General features: G+C 41.5%; 2 protein-coding genes across 5 annotated transcripts; one reads left to right on the top strand and one right to left on the bottom strand.

Moving 5' to 3' along the window:
• The first annotated feature begins 493 nt into the window (after positions 1–493).
• LOC134661128 (myotubularin-related protein 2) lies at positions 494–20,955 on the top strand. Its single transcript, XM_063517080.1, has 13 exons — positions 494–712; positions 1,039–1,227; positions 2,849–2,923; positions 3,978–4,163; positions 4,505–4,720; positions 5,487–5,623; positions 6,222–6,347; positions 6,783–6,864; positions 7,314–7,484; positions 7,928–8,135; positions 10,972–11,102; positions 12,680–12,766; positions 20,800–20,955. The coding sequence occupies exons 1-13, from the start codon at positions 587–589 to the stop codon at positions 20,944–20,946; spliced, it is 1,881 nt and encodes a 626-aa protein (XP_063373150.1). The 5' UTR covers positions 494–586; the 3' UTR covers positions 20,947–20,955.
• On the bottom strand, positions 13,845–19,650 carry LOC134661082 (uncharacterized). Of its 4 annotated transcripts, none has more exons than XR_010097924.1 (3): positions 18,397–18,711; positions 18,134–18,229; positions 13,845–14,655 (listed from the first exon to the last, which is right to left on the bottom strand). XR_010097924.1 is itself a non-coding variant. In XM_063516993.1 (3 exons), exons 1-3 carry the CDS (start codon positions 19,386–19,388, stop codon positions 13,871–13,873), a joined length of 507 nt encoding a protein of 168 aa, XP_063373063.1. In that variant the 5' UTR covers positions 19,389–19,650; the 3' UTR covers positions 13,845–13,870. The 4 variants fall into 4 exon arrangements, 3 of the variants coding, with proteins under 3 accessions (XP_063373063.1, XP_063373062.1, XP_063373061.1); XM_063516993.1 differs by lacking the exons at positions 18,134–18,229; positions 18,397–18,711 and adding exons at positions 18,838–18,895; positions 19,216–19,650 and having other exon boundaries at positions 13,845–14,146; XM_063516992.1 differs by having other exon boundaries at positions 13,845–16,497; positions 18,110–18,229; positions 18,397–18,700.
• Positions 20,956–21,388: the final 433 nt, after the last annotated feature.

Below are 21,388 nucleotides of genomic sequence, written 5' to 3' on the forward strand. Positions count from 1 at the left end.
TATTGTGAGCCTGTACATTTCATCTACGAGTTGGGGTAAAACAATTGCGCGCTGGTATCACATCCAGAAGTATTTTTCCGAGACAAAATGATAAGTAAAAAGGCCTAAACATGCTATAAATAAAAAGAGTTAAAAATATGTTAAAAAATTCATTATACCTAATTATTTTCGTTTTAGTTAGAAATTAAATTATTGTTTATTCTATATATGTGTCTACATGACTGTTATATTTTTCTCGCTCTCACTTATGGGTGCGGTGCACCGTGACGTGACCTCGGTGCGGTGCGGTAGTGTGTTACGACTTTAACATGGCTTTAACAATACTCCTTTAATTTCTGTCATCTCATATTAAAATGTCTATGCCAAGTCTATGCGCAAGAATCGAATTATTATTTTTTTATTTTAAGCTGTATGTAGTCAAAGTAAAGTGTATTTTTCATTGTGCCTAAATATATCTTGTCATCAATATGGGCGCGTTTTGCTTACACATAGTGATTTTCACTGTTACTAGTTTGTAGTCTTGTTAATGTTGTAATTAGGATATTCGCTTTACTTACTTATCCACTTATCGTGTCAAATATAAGCAATGGATAAGCATAATAGTACAGAACTAATCAATTCGGACTTTTCGTTGTCCAAAAACGCTAGTTCTGATTCCTTGGATTCGGATTCAAAATCAAGTTCATTGAATTCTAAACACGGACAGGACTCCGTAAGTTTCCTAAAAGGATTAATTTATTCTTATTCAATGTATATTATAACAGTTCGCTTCCTCTGGCTTTAGCTCGGCTTACCTGTGATTAGTTTACTGTCAGCTGTTGTGGGTGCTTTACGTCGTGTTGGAAATAATATCACCATGAGCAAAGTCAAAACGATGCATGTTTGTTTGTTTGTAAATCGAATTCACAGTCAGAAACAGCACAGCAAACTGTTCCAGGCGTGTATAAAACACTATTATATATATATATATATACCTATTAAATTAATTGTAACCATCACATAAAGTGTCAACTTTGCTAACAGCATTTGTATTTACAGCCTCATGTACTGGGTGACATTCAGTTACTAGAAGGTGAAAAGGTGATGGGAGTGGCTCGGGATGTGGCATACTTGTGTCCATACAACGGGCCTTCTAGAGGGGTCCTAAAAGTAACAAACTATCAACTACACTTCAGACCTATGGATGCTGCAGCTATTCACAGTACATTGAATGTGCCGTTGGGTGTTGTAAGTAACATTTTTAAAATATACACTTCTGATCTTATACACAAATATACAAACACTATTAAAAGATGCTGTTATATAAAAGAAATAAGTGTATGATAAAAGTTAGAAAAATTAACAAAACATAGTGTTGGTAGTAGCAACAGCAAAGTAATACTTCTTTTATCTCTCAATGGCTTCATTGACAGTCAACATCTAATATTTTATTGCTATTCATGTAAACTAAGGCCTTGTCTTGATGAAGCTTACTCATCTTTTACCTTATCATAGCAACATCTTGCTTGACATTGTCCAAAAAGAGTATGATTAGTTAGCCTGCAAACCCACATGTCAAACATGAGGCAGAATCCTTGCGATCCATTTTTAATACACTAAATCTATGATCTGTACAGTACAGAGTACACAGGATCTTAGAACTAAATACAGTGTCAACGTGAATCATTTAAAGCAATGCGACTTTTTTATAGGTTTTGTAAAAAATAAGGCAATGCAATAAGATCTTAGTTGTAATATGTCTATTGAACTTTCTCTGTGTCCTGCAAAGTTTGTTTAGGTAAAATTATGAAAACATTAGAAATTTTTTCCTAATTAAGTTGAAAATTAGGTCCATCATTTGTACTATTTTTTTGTAAATCTGTGCACAAAAGTTAGAATAAATAAATAAACTACATATTATACATTAAAGTCAAAAAGCGCCTCTGAAATTTATACAAATTCCTGACAGATCTAAGTTAGTTATGTTTAAATATATGTATTTCATAAATACTTAGTATGGAAAGAAGTACACATAGAGGCAAGGTTCACCTGAAGTTACATAAGTAAAAATATTAACTGTCTACCAAATAAGCAGTGCCGGCCCAAGCCCTTGATCAGGGTAGAGCGAAATCGGGTTTTGGCGCCCTTCATTGAAGTTTTCAAGCATATTTTCCACTCCCCCCTTCGCCACACTCGCGTGCGGCCGCTCCACTCGCTCTACCCTAGATCCGGCCCTGCATATAAGTGTAGCAGGCTGGGCGAATGTAAATATTGCTTTTGACGATTCTATTTTATGTTTATTGTTTGTCAGAGTATGGACTTTAAGCTTATATTAAGATTTAATTTATGTACTAGCCTCTGCCCGCGATTTGAGGCATAGAAGTAGTTAAATATTTCAACCCCATTCTCTTGCATGTGTGTGTGTACTATATACAAAAGGCATATAATGAATTACCTAATTAATACTGAAAACTATTTATACTAGTTTTTTATGACAATGAAGTGGGGAGTTTCAATCAAATTTCTTAACTGAGTAAATAATGTGTCTGCAAAACTATAATTACATTATATTAAAAATTTCAAATACGAGACATCTATCCGAACACTTCACTACTATAGGCAAGAGGAGCTTTACTTAACTTTTTATTTATAAAACTACTAACATCTGCCTGCAACTTCGTTGCGTAGACTGATGATTACAATGGTAAAACTATCCTATTCCTATGTCCTTCAGTCAGTTGTTTAAGTATGAATAACTGAACATGTAACAGACGTCAGGCAGACAGTTACATTCGCATTTATAATATAAGAAGAGATGACTAAAGGATGTTTGTTTTGTGCAACACATTAAAATAACTTCACTTTATAGGTGTCCCGAATTGAAAAAGTGGGTGGAGCTTCTTCTAAAGGCGAAAATTCTTATGGAATTGAAGTATTTTGCAAGGTAAAGTTATACCAAGTTTCCGGTTTTCTTTGATCCTACCTAAGGATACTACTTACAATGTACCTAAGGCATGGATATGGTACTTATCTTTATCAACATGCATAAATGCATGTTTGTTGCTCATCTCAAGTAAACAGTACCACTTAGATAACTTAGATTGAGACAGTCAAAGTTGTCCTATGAACAAAAAGACGCAATAGAAACAGAAACTGCTATTTTTGTTAGTTAAAAAATGTTAACCAACCTAAGTGAACCTACCAATTCCTAGTCAACAGTAGATGATGGGTCATAATTTAAATTATTATGAAAAACATGCATTGTTTATCTTCCCTTGGGTATACTCCCGGCCAAAAGTATGGAAACAAGCTTGTATTATAGTAGAAAAATGTGGTTTTTTTTTTAAGCGATGGATTGTATATTCTACATTGACAATTTAATAAAAAAATGGTTAAAATAATAATACAACATTATACAAGTAAAATACTCAAATGCTGGCTATGATAGTAGCCGCTTAAACATTTTGTTAAAATATATGTGTTTATTAAAAGGGTATTATATCATTTTCCTATTTACATATTTACTTTTTAATAATAGTTTAGGATGATTAGATATTTATCCTGTATTTTTTATTCTTTTGGGGCTGCCTAATGTAAAATGTAGAATTCAAATATACCTACAACAAAGAAAACAACCTTGTTTCCATACTTTTGGCCTTGGGTGTAATACCAAGGAAATATGCAGGATATGCATAAGGAAAAAAACTTCATAATTGTGTTCAGCCCTGATAAAACAATGGCCATAATTGACTAATTAACTAATATGGGAAATAATTAAAAGTTTTTAAGGAAAATACTATTTAGGTACATACGCATTTGTTTATGTACCTATACATGTTTAGAAGTTGGGTATCTCTCCCTGCCATATATTGAATACTATGTAAATTTACCTATTTACTATTTTAGAGAGCCAGGTCAGAGCTCAAGCTCACAATTAGCCAACGTTGCTATCGCCGGCCCAAGCGTATACATTAAAAAAACTTGACACTTTCTCTCAGGACATGCGGAACCTCCGTTTCGCCCATAAGCAAGAGAACCACTCGCGGCGCGGCATCTTCGAGAAGTTGCAGCAGCTGGCGTTCCCGCTGTCGCACCGGCAGCCGCTGTTCGCGTTCAGCTACACGGAGAGCTTCTCCGAGGACGGCTGGCACGTGTACGAGCCCATCTCCGAGCTGAGGAGGATGGTGCGTATACAAGTTTTGAAATACTTAAAGGATTCATTAACAGTTTCACTCGAGATTCGATATCGGAGAACTAAGACAACGGCCACTTCTATATCAAGTGAACTACTGAAGTTTCTAAAAAACTTAATTTCTGAGATTTTACTCAGAATCATACATAAATCCTTTTCATTCTAATTTCCGAGAAAAATGTCCCACAGATAAAGCGGGTGGAGAAAGAATCAGCTTGGCAAATGCAATCTGCCTGCTTGTAAGAGCTGAACATAATAGTAACCTATAGTTTCTTTTAACCGTTTTCGGGTCCCTCATTTAATCACAAGGTCTGAACCTATTACAATTTCCAGGGCGTCAACAACGACATGTGGCGAATAACGCGCATAAACGACAAGTACGAAGTGTGCGACAGCTATCCCTCGGTATGGGCGGTACCGGCGGCGGCCAACGACGAGCAGCTGCGATCCGTCGCGGCGTTCCGGTCCCGCGGCCGGATACCGGTGCTCGCCTGGATACACCCGAGCTCTCAGGCCACCATCGCGAGGTGTAGCCAGCCGCTGGTTGGGGTGAGTATCATAGACAGACTGTTCGAACCTTGGTCGATGGTGAACTTTGTAAACGACAGGTATAGTTTGTAGCTTTCTAATAGACCCCGAAGGCTAATCCTATTGTCTATTGTTAAGAAAAACCGCTCGTGCCACGTGCCACAACCACCTGCATAAAAAATCGGTACTTCGGTTACTGAGTGCCGGCGAGTCGAACGCTACAGAACCAGTCTAAAATGTGTCATCGAGATGCGTAACAAAGGCGCGTTATCGGAGAGCGCACCTACACTGGTTTTTTGAGCGTTGGACTAGCCCGCGCTCAGGTGCCAAATAGAATAATTAGGACCCTTTTTTGCAGGTAAGTAGCACGTGCGGTTTTACTGAACAATAGACAATAGGATAAGCCTTCGGGGTCTACTAGAAAGCTGCAAAATATAAGAAGTGTATAAAATTACAGCAATAACAAAACATTTTGTACCAAAAAACCAGCCGCGGGATTCCAACTTTAATACATCAACTTATTTCACTTCATGTGGGGTGGATCATATCTCTGTCAAATGCTGAACCTGAATACATCTTTGTGAAACAACCTTTTTATGCGACTCCGTAACCAAATCCACAAACTATCAGATCACCCAAAGTGTGAGAGTGCTCGCTTTATCTTCTCAGTCGGATACTCTTGTCAGAGCAGTCGTTGTAATTGAGGTCGTTGTACGGCCTTTTTCGTTGTTTCCGGTGTTGCTTTTCTATATTATAAACTAATCTTTCTATTATAACCTTTTTACAGGTCAGCGGCAAACGAAGCCGCGACGACGAGCGTTACATCCAGACGATCATGGACGCGAACGCTCAAGCACACAAGCTTTTCATCATGGATGCGCGGCCGAGCGCCAACGCCATCGCCAACAAGGCCAAGGGAGGCGGGTAAGTACCGTTACAAAGGAATGATATAGGATGTACGTCATCAATACATAGTATAAAACAAAGTTCCCTGCCGCGTCTGTCGGTCTGTATGTTCACGATAAACTCAAAAACTACTCTACGGATTTTCATGCGGTTAATAAAAATAATAAATTGAGCCTATATACCTACGTCCCACTGCTGGGCACAGGCCTCCTCTCATGCGCGAGAGGGCTCGGGCTATAGTCCCCACGCTAGCCCAATGCGGATTGGGGACTTCACATACACCTTTGAATTTCTTCGCAGATGTATAGGTTTCCTCACGATGTTTTCCTTCACCGAAAAGCTAGTGGTAAATATCAAATGATAAGTTCCGAAAAACTCATTGGTACGAGCCAGGATTTGAACCCGCGACCTCCGGATTGAAAGTCGGACGTCATATCCACTCGGCCTTGATGCGGTTATCACTTATTAATAGAGTGATTCTTGAGGAATTAAAATAGTTTAAGACTTGTATGTTAAGCATCAACCCTGTATCTTTTCATACGCATTGAGCTGTACATACATACAATACATACTTATTTGTTTGTTGCTGTGTTAAAAATATATTTAATGTAAATAGTTACGAGTCCGAGGACGCGTATCAGAACGCGGAGCTGGTGTTCCTGGACATACACAACATTCACGTGATGCGGGAAAGCCTGAGGAAACTAAAGGAATTATGCTTCCCACAGATCGACCAGACGAGGTAAGCGCGGAACCATTGTCACCATAGTAGTCAAATACCCTATAGAGTAGTAGACATGTCACATACACACACACACACACACACACACACACATACAATTTAAGGAAATCAGTTTTAAGAATAGTACTAAATAAATTGTAGATACGGAAGAGCGGCGCCTCCTGGCACAAGTTAATTTGTAAGTGACTTACAAGGAGACACCAGCCATTGTAAGATTTGTACTGGTTTTGAAAGAAATAAAGAATTTTGATTAGATTTATTTTTAATATCTCTTTAATATCTATAAAGTGTTAGATTTTTTTTTATTTGATTACAGTTCCATGAATTGAGACATACTAATTCTCAACCGGCCCAAAGGCCTCCGCTTTCTGACCAAAAATTTAACCCCTGGCGCATCCTTCAGTTGCGAGTAAACTACTGTAATTCTCATTTCAGATGGTTCAGCGGTATAGAGGCTAGTTGTTGGCTGAAACACATCAAATGCATATTGGCTGGTGCTGTGCGTATTGTTGACAAGGTATACATAGTTTTGGTTGCCGTCGTTTTTCTGTTTTAAATCAGCATATATTATACAGCTTTTATTTTTAGGGTTCCGTACCCAAAGGGTAAAAACGGGACCCTATTACTAAGACTCCGCTGTCCGTCCGTCCGTCCGTCCGTCCGTCTGTCACCAGGCTGTATCTCACGAACCGTGATAGCTAGACAGTTGAAATTTTCACAGATGATGTATTTCTGTTGCCGCTATAACAACAAATACTAAAATCAGAATAAAATAAAGATTTAAGTAGGGCTCCCATACAACAAACGTGATTTTTGACCGCAACATCGGGCGGGGTCAGTACTTGGATGGGTGACCGTTTTTTTTGCTTGTTTTTTGTTGATGGTGCGGAACCCTCCGTGCGCGAGTCCGACTCGCACTTGGCCGGTTTTTTTAATAATTTCAACACCAACAACGTTTGTTTATAGGTGGAGAACCACAAGACGTCAGTGTTGGTACACTGCTCGGATGGTTGGGACCGCACGGCGCAGCTCACGGCCCTGGCGATGCTCATGCTGGACCCCTACTACCGCACACTTAGGGGCTTCGAGGTCCTCATAGAGAAGGAGTGGCTCTCGTTTGGACACAAGTTTCAGTTGGTAATTATATTCATTTATCTACACAAATATCATAAACCCTTTATGCATCCTTCAAAATCCGTAAATAATGGCCAACATTAATATAACCTGTTTTGTTAGTTTTATAATATGTGTGTAGATAATGCAGTGTATATAACTGTACATAATTAGGCATTAAAACACTCGAGTTTTAATGCCATTCATTATGTAGCAGTCACATAAACTACTATTAGGTACTAACAACTGAATTACAACTTAAGTGATAAAAACAGAAAATTTATTTAAACTAACTGTCATAGGGTCCAGCATTCGACGCAAGAGATATAGTGAAACTGGATTTAATTATAATAAAGTCAATTTTTTTCTCTGTACCACACTATGTTAACCATCATGCTCACACTATACAAGAAATATGTCAATAAAAGTCACCAAACATAGAAGTTAATTATGAACTTTACCCACAGCGTATAGGACACGGCGACGAACGACACTCTGACGCCGACCGCTCTCCAGTATTCGTGCAGTGGGTGGACTGCGTGTGGCAGCTACAGCAACAGTTCCCTACAGCGTTCGAGTTCAGCGAGCGACTGCTCATCACCATACTGGACCACCTCTACTCGTGCAGATTCGGCACGTTCCTGTTCAACACCGAGAGGGAACGAGTCAAAGAAGGTTAGTTGTCTCTTTCATAGCTCGTTAAGCTTCTAACAAACACTGCGCTCTCCAGTATTAGTGCAGTGGGTGGACTGCGTGTGGCAGCTACAGCAACAGTTCCCTACAGCGTTCGAGTTCAGCGAGCGACTGCTCATCACCATACTGGACCACCTCTACTCGTGTAGATTCGGCACGTTCCTGTTCAACACCGAGAGGGAACGAGTCAAAGAAGGTTAGTTGTCTCTTTCATAGCTCGTTAAGCTTCTAACAAACACTGTGCTCTCCAGTATTAGTACAGTGGGCGGACTGCGTGTGGTAGCTACAGCAACAGTTCCCTACAGCGTTCGAGTTCAGCGAGCGACTGCTCATCACCATACTGGATCACCTCTACTCGTGCAGATTCGGCACGTTCTTGTTCAACACCGAGAGGGAACGAGTCAAAGAAGGTTAGTTGTCTCTTTCATAGCTCGTTAAGCTTCTAACAAACACTGTGCTCTCCAGTATTAGTGCAGTGGGCGGACTGCGTGTGGTAGCTACAGCAACAATTCCCTACAGCGTTCGAGTTCAGCGAGCGACTGCTCATCACCATACTGGACCACCTCTACTCGTGCAGATTCGGCACGTTCCTGTTCAACACCGAGAGGGAACGAGTCAAAGAAGGTTAGTTGTCTCTTTCATAGCTCGTTAAGCTTCTAACAAACACTGCGCTCTCCAGTATTAGTACAGTGGGCGGACTGCGTGTGGTAGCTACAGCAACAGTTCCCTACAGCGTTCGAGTTCAGCGAGCGACTGCTCATCACCATACTGGACCACCTCTACTCGTGCAGATTCGGCACGTTCCTGTTCAACACCGAGAGGGAACGAGTCAAAGAAGGTTAGTTGTCTCTCTCATAGCTCGTTAAGCTTCTAATAAACACTGTGCTCTCCAGTATTCGTGCAGTGGGTGGACTGCGTGTGGCAGCTACAGCAACAGTTCCCTACAGCGTTCGAGTTCAGCGAGCGACTACTCATCACCATACTGGACCACCTCTACTCGTGCAGATTCGGCACGTTCCTGTTCAACACCGAGAGGGAACGAGTCAAAGAAGGTTAGTTGTCTCTCTCATAGCTCGTTAAGCTTCTAATAAACACTGTGCTCTCCAGTATTAGTGCAGTAGGTGGACTGCGTGTGGTAGCTACAGCAACAGTTCCCTACAGCGTTCGAGTTCAGCGAGCGACTGCTCATCACCATACTGGACCACCTCTACTCGTGCAGATTCGGCACGTTCCTGTTCAACACCGAGAGGGAACGAGTCAAAGAAGGTTAGTTGTCTCTTTCATAGCTCGTTAAGCTTCTAACAAACACTGCGCTCTCCAGTATTAGTGCAGTGGGTGGACTGCGTGTGGTAGCTACAGCAACAGTTCCCTACAGCGTTCGAGTTCAGCGAGCGACTGCTCATCACCATACTGGACCACCTCTACTCGTGCAGATTCGGCACGTTCCTGTTCAACACCGAGAGGGAACGTGTCAAAGAAGGTTAGTTGTCTCTTTCATAGCTCGTTAAGCTTCTAACAAACACTGTGCTCTCCAGTATTAGTGCAGTGGGTGGACTGCGTGTGACAGCTACAGCAACAGTTCCCTACAGCGTTCGAGTTCAGCGAGCGACTGCTCATCACCATACTGGACCACCTCTACTCGTGCAGATTCGGCACGTTCCTGTTCAACACCGAGAGGGAACGAGTCAAAGAAGGTTAGTTGTCTCTCTCATAGCTCGTTAAGCTTCTAATAAACACTGTGCTCTCCAGTATTAGTGCAGTAGGTGGACTGCGTGTGGTAGCTACAGCAACAGTTCCCTACAGCGTTCGAGTTCAGCGAGCGACTACTCATCACCATACTGGACCACCTCTACTCGTGCAGATTCGGCACGTTCCTGTTCAACACCGAGAGGGAACGTGTCAAAGAAGGTTAGTTGTCTCTTTCATAGCTCGTTAAGCTTCTAACAAACACTGCGCTCTCCAGTATTAGTGCAGTGGGTGGACTGCGTGTGACAGCTACAGCAACAGTTCCCTACAGCGTTCGAGTTCAGCGAGCGACTGCTCATCACCATACTGGACCACCTCTACTCGTGCAGATTCGGCACGTTCCTGTTCAACACCGAGAGGGAACGAGTCAAAGAAGGTTAGTTGTCTCTCTCATAGCTCGTTAAGCTTCTAATAAACACTGTGCTCTCCAGTATTAGTGCAGTAGGTGGACTGCGTGTGGTAGCTACAGCAACAGTTCCCTACAGCGTTCGAGTTCAGCGAGCGACTGCTCATCACCATACTGGACCACCTCTACTCGTGCAGATTCGGCACGTTCCTGTTCAACACCGAGAGGGAACGAGTCAAAGAAGGTTAGTTGTCTCTCTCATAGCTCGTTAAGCTTCTAATAAACACTGTGCTCTCCAGTATTAGTACAGTGGGCGGACTGTGTGTGACAGCTACAGCAACAATTCCCTACAGCGTTCGAGTTCAGCGAGCGACTGCTCATCACCATACTGGACCACCTCTACTCGTGTAGATTCGGCACGTTCCTGTTCAACACCGAGAGGGAACGAGTCAAAGAAGGTTAGTTGTCTCTCTCATAGCTTGTTAAGCTTCTAACAAACAATGTGCTCTCCAGTATTCGTGCAGTGGGTGGACTGCGTGTGGCAGCTACAGCAACAGTTCCCTACAGCGTTCGAGTTCAGCGAGCGACTGCTCATCACCATACTGGACCACCTCTACTCGTGCAGTGATCTTGTTACACGTGGTTGATGTCGAGAGTTTACATTTATTGACATAGCTTTTTAGTCAAGAAATATAAACAATACTTACAAATATTCGTCTGTTACAGAGGTGAAAACGAAGACGGTATCCCTGTGGTCGTACATAAACAGCCGGCAGGACTTGTACTTGAACCCGCTGTACTGGGGTCCGACGTCGTCGGCGCCTGCGTCTCCGCCCGGACCCTACTCGCGGCCGCAGGTATGTGCGCTTTTATAGTTGGTCAAGGAAATCTTGTCAGTAGGAAAAGGCGGCAAATTTGAAAAATCGCGGGTTAGCAACACTACGTTTGAATAGGGTATTTTCCAACTAGTCAAATCGGCTTCTTTTTTAGAACTGTCAAAACGATTTGCTAATATGGAATTGATATGAATTTCATAGTATGAACATCATGTGTCATTTCATACTATGAAACGTCATTTTAGTCTACCGAATAAAAAAATAGACTAACTACTGTTTATATTTCTATCCGATGTATTAAATAGAACTTGTGTTTAAAAATAACTGCTACCTATGGTTTTCTAGTAATTATCTGATGCTTTATTTCATGCATGGTGTGAAATAATTTATTTTATTTACAGTCTAATACCCCATTGTTCGAAAATCGCGTGTCATTCATATGTTATCTGAGGTAGTGTTTTGTTTACATTTCATCGTTGTTCGATGTACATTGCTGCTTTTTGTTCGTTTCCTAGGATACCATACTTTAGTTTGCTTTACATTGCTACCGACATATCCAGCTTGACAGACAGTATTGATTATCCTAAAGACCTGGTAGTTATACAGTTATATCTTGTCCAACCTAAACCACCTTAGAGCAGGCACTGGTTTCCACAAACTTGTAACTGATATTAAATTAAAATCCAGTGGAAAATAGGATTTTATTGAGATTTACTCCTCACCGGATTTATCACCGCAGTTTTCGAGGCGCTCGTAAATGGAAAATTATATTTCGTACATAAATTTCGTAATAAATCTTGTTAGGCATCCTATCCTTTACCGCACGCCTTGAGATTAGGCCACTGGTGCTAGTACTGCTAGTAGTGCTCAAAAGTTTCTGAAAGTCATTATGTTTGACATATTCAGTTAGGAGCTCCGTAATCGTAATTACTACATAAACTGCAAGCTGTATTTGTGTTACATACAACGTTTGTCCCGAAGTGACGCATGGAGCGTCTGGGCTTGCGTACAAATATTGGGCCTTAAGATCGGTTTTCCTAGGATAGCGGTGCCGTCATATAGCGGCCGTCTCCATACTACGAGTAAATAATACGGCTAAATATGGATGTCGTAGTATTTGTATGGAGACGGCCGCTATATGACGGCACCGCTTTCGGAGGAAACCAAAGCTTAACTGAGTGCAATTTTTAGGGTTCCGTACCCAAAGGGTAAAAACGGGACCCTATTACTAAGACTCCGCTGTCCGTCCGTCCGTCCGTCTGTCACCAGGCTGTATCTCACGAACCGTGATAGCTAGACAGTTGAAATTTTCACAGATGATGTATTTCTGTTGCCGCTATAACAACAAATACTAAAAACAGAATAAAATAAATATTTAAGTGGGGCTCCCATACAACAAACGTGATTTTTGACCGAAGTTAAGCAACCTCGACTCGTGACCGTTTTTTTGCTTGTTTTGCTCTATTTTTTGTTGATGGTGCGGAAACCTCCGTGCGCGAGTCCGACTCGCACTTAGCCGGTTTTTTTTATAGTATTATGCTTTGAACTGTAAGATTTGATACACATGTATTGTATGATTTGTATTAAATTGTATTCAGGTGGTACTTGTGCCGGTAGCGTCGCTCAGGGTCATAAAGCCATGGAAGGCGCTGTACTGCCGGTGGAATCCTACGATGAGACAGCAGGTTTGTATGACATTTATTAATTATTATAAAAATATTTCATGTTTACGACTGTAGCCAAAGATAACGTATGTTTACATAGTTATCATTGTGTTATTATAAGCATATCGAGTTTGACTTATAACCGAATTATTCCAGATACCATGCTTTGATAAGAATTTTATTGTTTTGATATATATTTGTTCGTCAACAGTTTTATATGTAATTGTTGCTGCCGAAAAACTTAAATGCCATAGTATTGTTGAAGTCCCCGCAGCAGTGGCGTAAGCTCTTTTAGTAGCTTTGCATTAGTAGTATTATTTTCCTCTCGAATGGCGTACATTATTTTTTAAAGGGAATGATATCTTCAATAAATCAAAAATGTTAAATATAGGTTTCAAAGCGTACAATTTCTGTCCAGCGTGGAGGTAAATGGCGGCCAAATTAAAAGCAAGGAATATACTATATTAAGTTTAATGTTAAGCAGAAGGCTGGTTGGAAAAAGTGATCGTATATACAGGCAAGTAGGTTCTTATATAGCTATCGTACAGTGCCACACTACTGATTACTTATGAACTATTACATATACTGACATACCTAAACTAAGCTGTTGAGCTCGTATGCTAGTACATAGGAGTTTCGGTAGATGTCACCTTATTTACATATTATAGGACTGTGGTGCTGTCTACCGGTGATTTATATCTAATATCTATTAATAAGTTTGAGAGCCCTAACCTAGATGGCGTAGGCAAGTAGGTATTGCATACCTATTTGTCCATTCCCTGATAAGATAGGTCTTAACATTTTGCCACCCCTTGAAATAGTTAATGTTTTACGAGTAACATTAGGTATTTCAAAGAATAGGACTTATATATTTTTGCCTATTAGTAAGGATGGGCAGAGTTCTTTGTTATGAGTTATAGTTAGGTAATTACTTATATTTAAATTAGAGCTGTGCCCATTCCTATAAATGAAACAACAATAGGACATGTTTTTTATTTTAAATAGGGAGTAGGTATTCTTATTATGTATATACTAGGTAAGTTAGGTATACGTACTTAATTATTATACTTATTACTTAATCATAATTATTTAAACGATAACATTAGGTTGGTAGGTATTAACTACTTATATAACTTGGCCCGAAGTAGGTAATGGACAAATGTTATTGAACGCGCGTTGGATGTCTCCTCTGGCGGTTCGGATGATGGCTACCCTGGTGATGCCATCCCGGCCCGGCTGCGTCGCGACGATCTTGCCCAGCCTCCACCGGCAGGGTGGCAGGCGCTCTTCTCGTACCAGGACGACGGTGCCGACTGCGAGGCTTGGGCCGCGCGCGCTCCTCCACTTCGTGCGCTCCTGCAGCGTTCCGATGTAGTCACGTGACCAGCGCCGCCAGAAGTCCTGGGTGATTTGTTGCAAAAGTTGATAGTGAGTTAATCGGTTTTTTGGTATATGGTTATAATCTTCGTCAGGAAGTGAATTTGGTGCTTTTCCAATTAAAAAGTGAGCTGGCGTGAGGACAGGATAGTCAGGATTTGAAGTAGGTAAGGGACACAATGGCCTAGAGTTCACAATTGATTCTACCTGATTTAGGATAGTTACAAATTGTTCATAAGTTAACAAAGATAACCCTAACACTCTTTTTAAATGATATTTGGTAAGTTTTATACTAGATTCCCATAGTGACCCCATATGAGGTGTATAGACGGGAATAAAACTCCATTTTATGCCCTCGTCTGCGCAATGAGATACTAGTTCGCTCGAGCTGTCCTGTAGATATTTTTGCAAATCTTTCAGTTCGTTACTAGCCCCATGAAAAGTTGTTGAATTGTCACTCACCAACTCCTTCGGTTTACCTCTCCTGGCGATGAACCGTCGCAGCGCCGCCAGGAAGTTGGCTGACTCGAGCCCTGTAATTAATTCGAGATGAATTGCCTTTGTTGCAAAACAAATAAATACTGCTATATAGCACTTATAGACCTTGTAACCACGTCCTGTCCTATCTCTAATGTTATAAGGTCCTCCATAATCGATACCCGTGATAGCAAAGGGGGGGGATGGGTTTACCCTCGAGGGGGGTAAGTCTCCCATTATAGGGTTAGTAGTCTTTGGATTTGCTCTAAAACACGGAACGCATTTATTTACAATTTTTGAGGCTAACATTCTACCTTTAGTTGGCCAGATGCGCTCGCGAATAGTTGATAGTAATAACTGAGGGCCAGCGTGCAGAGTACGTTTGTGTGCGTTTTCCATCAGTAGTTTGGTAAACGTGTGTTCGTGACTTAGTATTAAAGGGTGTTTCTTTTCATACGCATAATGCGAAAGACCGATTCGTCCGCCTACGCGAATGAGTCCGTCTTTCATGAATGGATGTAAAGATAATATTTTGGATTTGTTAAGAACCGGTTTGTTGTTTTGCAACAATTTATATTCGTGTGGAAATGATTCCATTTGTGAATGTTTGATTAATGTGTGATCCGAATTTTTTAATTCTTCTACGGACAATGGTCCTGATAATTTTTTATTCGGATTAATTGTTCGTGTTTTATTTTTTGTGTTATATATAAATCGTAGTATGTATGCTAATACATGAATAAGTGTTTTATCACTTGACCACCTGTGAAAAAGATATTGTAACGTGTCGTTAGATTCGGTGTTAATAGCCAAGGTGAGTATTGTGTCTACGTCGCTCTCGGCCTCGGGTATGTGATCCAGTGACTCAGAATCGTGGGACGGCCATGTATCAGAACTTTGGCTTAACCACGCAGGCCCGGACCACCATAACTGGTTGGTTTCCAGCTTGCCTGGTGCTACCCCTCGGGACAAAAGGTCGGCGGGGTTATCCTCCGAGCGGACCCAGGACCAGTCGTGCTTGCTTGTAAGTGATAATATTTTTGTGACTCTGTTACTAACAAAAGTTAATTTAAGGTTACTATTCTTTATCCAACACAACGTTATTTTTGAATCTGACCACAGGTTGATTTTGGAAATGTCACATTTTAATGCTCGTTTTATTTTGTCTACATGTGTTGCGAGAAGTAAACTGGAACAAAGTTCCAAATTTGGAATAGTTTGGGATTTAATTGGTGTGATTTTTGATTTTGAGTAAAATAGGTGAACTTGAACGTTTCCTACCCTATCGCACGATCGTAGATAAATGGCAGCGCCATAGGCTTTAATACTGCTGTCACAAAATCCATGAATTTGTATCGTTACATAATTAGGTATGACTGTACATCTCGAAATTTTTAATTGGTTTAATAAAAACAAGTCTCGATAGAATGTGTTCCATTCTTGGATCAAGTCTTGTGTTAATTCGGTGTCCCAATCTAATTGAGCCTTAAATAATTTTTGGATAAATATTTTGGCTACTACAATTACTGGTCCCGTCAAGCCTAGGGGGTCGAAAATGGACGAAATTACCCCTAGTACCTTTCTTTTGGTGATTGGGTGTGAAATTTGATTTTCTTTAATGGTGTACATAAGCTCATCTGAGTCACTAGACCACGCTAAACCCAGTACCTTATGTGTTTTATCTCCAAACTCGGTTGTAGATGTGTTTTGGTGTGTATGTGTTTCGCTCACCCGTTTTATGATGGCTTCGGAGTTAGACTTCCATTTCCGCAGCGTGAAGTTGGCTCCTCGCAGGATCTCGTTCACCTGTGATGCAGTTTCGGCTACCTGATTCTTGTCGTCACCGCCGGCGATAAAATCGTCCATGTAGAACTGGTTCGCTATGGCCTCTGCAGCTGCTGGAAATGTGTGTTGGTTCTCGTTTGACAATTGTAACAAACATCTGGTTGCAACATGTGGTGCTGACTTTAAGCCGAAACTTAATGTAGTCAGCATATAAATTTGGAGTCGTTGGTGAGTATTTTCCCGCCAAAATATGCATTGTAGGTATTGTTGATTTGGTTTTAAATAAATACATCTGTACATTTTTTGTATGTCAGCGTTAATAACATATTGGTACTTTCGGAACCGTAGAAGTATATTTATGAGTTCGTCCTGTAATATTGAGCCTTTGTATTGTATATCATTCAATGAAACGCCGTTATCGGTCCTGCATGAGCAGTCAAAAACAATTCGAATTGGAGTGGAGGGGGAGTCGCGAAAAACAGCCTGGTGGGGTAGAAAATTACATGGGCCATCATAATTATCTTGTAATTTAATCATATGGCCAGCTTGTTCGAACTCGCGCATGAAACTCACATATTTATCCTTAAATTCGGGGTTCCGCGCGAACTTAGTCTCTAACGTTTTGAACCTCCGATATGCTATGTGCCTAGATTGACCTAGCTTGGTAGGTGGCTGCTTTAATGGAAGTTCAATTTCAAAATTACCTTCAGAGTTGTGAGTGTGGGTTTTCAGAAATATATCCTCACATTGTTTTTCATCATAAGGTAAATTTGGTGCGGAACCCTCCTCTATTTCCCAAAACTTTTTTAATTGAGTTTCAACTGTAATTTTACATTGAATAGCAGATTCGGATTTTTTATGTACGGGACCCGTAACTAACCACCCCAGGCGTGAGCGTCTCAGAACCGGTAATCCCGGCCCGAGCGAGTATTTACCGGTGAGAAGTAAATCAAAAAATATTTCGCCACCGATCAGCAAATCTACATCTTGAGCTAAGTTAAATTCGTCATCTGCTAATTTATAACGCGGCGGAATGTGCCAACGTTGCACGTTTGGTATTTCAATATTGGTTGTACAAACAGTAGGCGAAATAAAACAGGACAAATTAGTCGTAAAGGTTCCGTCTAAGGAATGCAATGTTATGTCACACGATTCTAGGACAGTAGACACTTTTTCATTGAAACCTATGACATTTAAGGCGTATTGTTCCTTAGGTAATTGTAACTTTTTTACCGCGTTTTGGGTAATGAAATTTTCTTGCGAGCCGTTGTCTAAAAAAGCCTTCATTTTATGCACATTGTTATGCTTATCCCTAACAAGCACTTGGGCTGTTGTGAGGAAAACTGACCTATTTCGCGTTTTGTTTGCTTGTTTCCCGATTAGAGTGTTATTAGACAAGACAGTCTCGATTTGACTAGAACTCGGTTGTTCGTCGGTTAATGTTGAGATTGGTAATCGTGTTGGTGCGGGGTTACTACCTATATGAGTGTTGGTATTTGGTTTGTGTAGTAACGTATGATGTTTGCCCTTGCATACTCGACATGTACTGGCCCTGCAGTTTGTTAAGACATGCGTCCCGGACAAACAATTAAAGCATAATCGTAATTTATTCACGGCTCGGATTCGCGCGATAACGTTTAATGCACTAAACTTTGGACATTGGTTAATGTAATGCGTACTCGAACAATATGGACACTGGTTAGGTTTAAATTGTTTGGAGGTTACCTTAATAGGTTCGGACGTGGTTACCATGGCCTTCTTGGAAGTGCTGGGTGCGTCCGATGGTACTGCTGGGCTGGTCGCTTCCAGCCGGTCAGCTCGGTTCTTTAGGAAGGTTTTGAAGTCCTGCAACGAAGGCAATTTTCTCAAATCAACACTATTTTCCCACTTTGATTGCAGTCGACTATCTAACTTTTTAACTAGTAAGTGAATAATTGCGAGATCCCAATTTTCGGTAGGTACATTTAATGAACGCAAAGATCTCAAATGTTTGGAAATATTATCGCACAGACCTCTAAGACCCGAAGGAGTTGACGGTACAGGTTCCACGTCGAACAAGGCTCGCATGTGGTTGGAAACTAAACGTTTAGGATTATTGTAACGTTCACAAAGCATCTGCCACGCGAGCGTGTACGCTTCCTCGGAGAAATCGAGCGAACTAATTACCTCAAGTGCGCCGTCTCGTAAACAACTGCGTAGGTATTTATATTTTACAATAGATGCCAAGCTAGCTTGATTGACTAGGGCATCAAATGTGTCTCGGAACTGCAGCCACTGTGTTAGGTCCCCATCGAAGCTAGGGAGGCTAATTTCGGGATACTTTATCGACTCACCGAGGGGCTGCTGCTGCGGGGCTTGGGGACTATGGTCATTTGGTATTGATTCGTCATCTATTTTCGCCAGCAGCTTGCCCTTAGCGCTAAGTCGGTAAAATGTGTCCTCGAAAGACTCACGTTCGGCCTCTTGGGCCTCGATGTCACCTTCCTCGCTGCACAGTGTCTCGATCCGGTCCTGTATCTCAGAGAAATCATTGTATAACTTTGGTAATTGATCTAGTCTTAAGCTTATGTCTACAATTACTTCGGCCGTCAATGCGCTTGAGTCGATTTTTTCTATAAATTTCTTAAATATAGTTAGTTTTCGCTTATAGACACCTCGTTTATTTTTTAACTGCCTAACTTCTAACTCTTCTAGGGTTCCTTTGGAAATTTCTGTTTCATTAGCCATGATTAAGAACGATTACAATTTGCAATTGGTAGGGTGATTAAACGATACAGTTGAATTTGGTAGGGAGATTTGGTAAATAGGTTAGGAATTGCCAGCTCACTTGCCTTCTCGATTGAAGCTCGTGCGCGTGGTGATTGCCCTCGCTTGGGCACTCCTTCTGCCTCTGGTGTGGTACCACCCACGTGGTCCCTTTGGTAGTTGCGGTCGTCGTTCCGTGCGCGGGCTGCGGTGCCTCGCACGTGGTCCCGCTTTGGTGGCTCGGTCGGCGCCTTCGCATTGGCTCAGGCTGCTCGATCGAGAGGTGTGGTCGCCTCCTAGTCACCTCTACAGCTTCTTCAGGTCGGCGGAGCCCCACGCGGTTGCTACATACGTGGTAACGTTGCTCTCCCGGCCTAAATCTGGATACGCGGCGATTCTTCGATGTACTGGCTTGCAAATCATACTAAATTTATCAGCGATTCGCTTTATAGTACTCAGATTAACCGCGATTTAAACTCGGGGTCACCATTATGTCCAGCGTGGAGGTAAATGGCGGCCAAATTAAAAGCAAGGAATATACTATATTAAGTTTAATGTTAAGCAGAAGGCTGGTTGGAAAAAGTGATCGTATATACAGGCAAGTAGGTTCTTATATAGCTATCGTACAGTGCCACACTACTGATTACTTATGAACTATTACATATACTGACATACCTAAACTAAGCTGTTGAGCTCGTATGCTAGTACATAGGAGTTTCGGTAGATGTCACCTTATTTACATATTATAGGACTGTGGTGCTGTCTACCGGTGATTTATATCTAATATCTATTAATAAGTTTGAGAGCCCTAACCTAGATGGCGTAGGCAAGTAGGTATTGCATACCTATTTGTCCATTCCCTGATAAGATAGGTCTTAACAATTTCATTACATTATTTTATTTATTTATTTATTTTTATTTTTAAGGAGTAACAATAGCTACAAAAACATTATACAGATTTAGGTAACAATGTAATAATTTTGCTACATACAATACAAAAAATACTATAATAATATGTCATTAGTTAGAAGTAAGCTATGATGCTGTGCCCTTACAGGGTCCATGTGAGACATTGTACATTTATTCTGACATCTATACTGTACCATGGTTGCAATAAAGAATTATGAATGATGAATACAAAGCCAATTACAGGTACTCACAGATAGAAATGGATATAAACAATATATCAAACTTTGCGCGCAATTTCACACAATGCTATCACTATTATATGACTTTAGACATTGTATTTGCCCTCTCGCGCGTGAGAGGAGGCCTGTGCCCAGCAGTGGGACGTATAAAGGCTGAATTATTATTATTATTATTTATGTTTTAAATTGTTATTATCTCTCCTTTCGGAGGTTGATTTACTTCTAAACTCGCGAGCTTTTGGCCAAACGAGCATAGAAGGTACTATAAGTATTATACCTATTGTTCTAGGGTCTTTTGATAGGCGTGCGTGGGGATATAGATCCAACACGTAGAGGCCCTTTGGAGAGCTTTAATGTCATGTAGAACGCCTGCTGGGACCCGTTTACAGGTGCAACAATAGACACCCATGAACCGGTCTCAGCAGGCATTGGGACTATTGTAGAAAAAAAGTGAACAGAATACCGGTCTATGGATTGAAGTTTGGGTGGACTATGAGACTTATTATTATTATTTGCCAACAGGACCCAGTATTCCAACGGAGCCGCGAGTTGGTCGCGCTCCGAGCGCAGCTCGAGGCCGCGGTGGCGGCGGCCGCGGGCGACCACGCGGCCCGCCAGCACCGGCTCGCGCTCACGCCCCCGCGCGTCTCCAGCCCGCACCACGTCTAACACGTGAGCTCCTATTGTAACATTTGAGCCACGTCAACTACCGTCCGTTCTATCATCTTAAAGGTTAGGCTAGTGCAGGGGTCTCCAAACCCCGGCCCGCGAAACGTTTCAATACGGCCCGCGGGCAGCTAACGCGGAAGCCCACTATGGACCAACAGGACCCAGTATTCCAACGGAGCCGCGAGCTGGTCGCGCTCACGCCTCCGCGCGTCTCCAGCCCGCACCACGTCTAACACGTGAGCTAGTATTGTAACATTTGAGTCACGTCAACTACCGTCCGTTCTATCATCTTAAAGGTTAGGTTAGTGCAGGGGCCTCCAAACCCCGGCCCGCGAAGCGTTTCAATCCGGCCCGCGGGCAGCTAACGCGGAAGCCCACTCTGCCGTGCTAACAACATACGCAGTAATCGCAGTTGAAAAGTCATGCAATTGTTTATCTTGTT

This window comes from Cydia amplana, chromosome Z (assembly GCF_948474715.1).
Source record: "Cydia amplana chromosome Z, ilCydAmpl1.1, whole genome shotgun sequence".
Taxonomy (NCBI): domain Eukaryota; kingdom Metazoa; phylum Arthropoda; class Insecta; order Lepidoptera; family Tortricidae; genus Cydia; species Cydia amplana.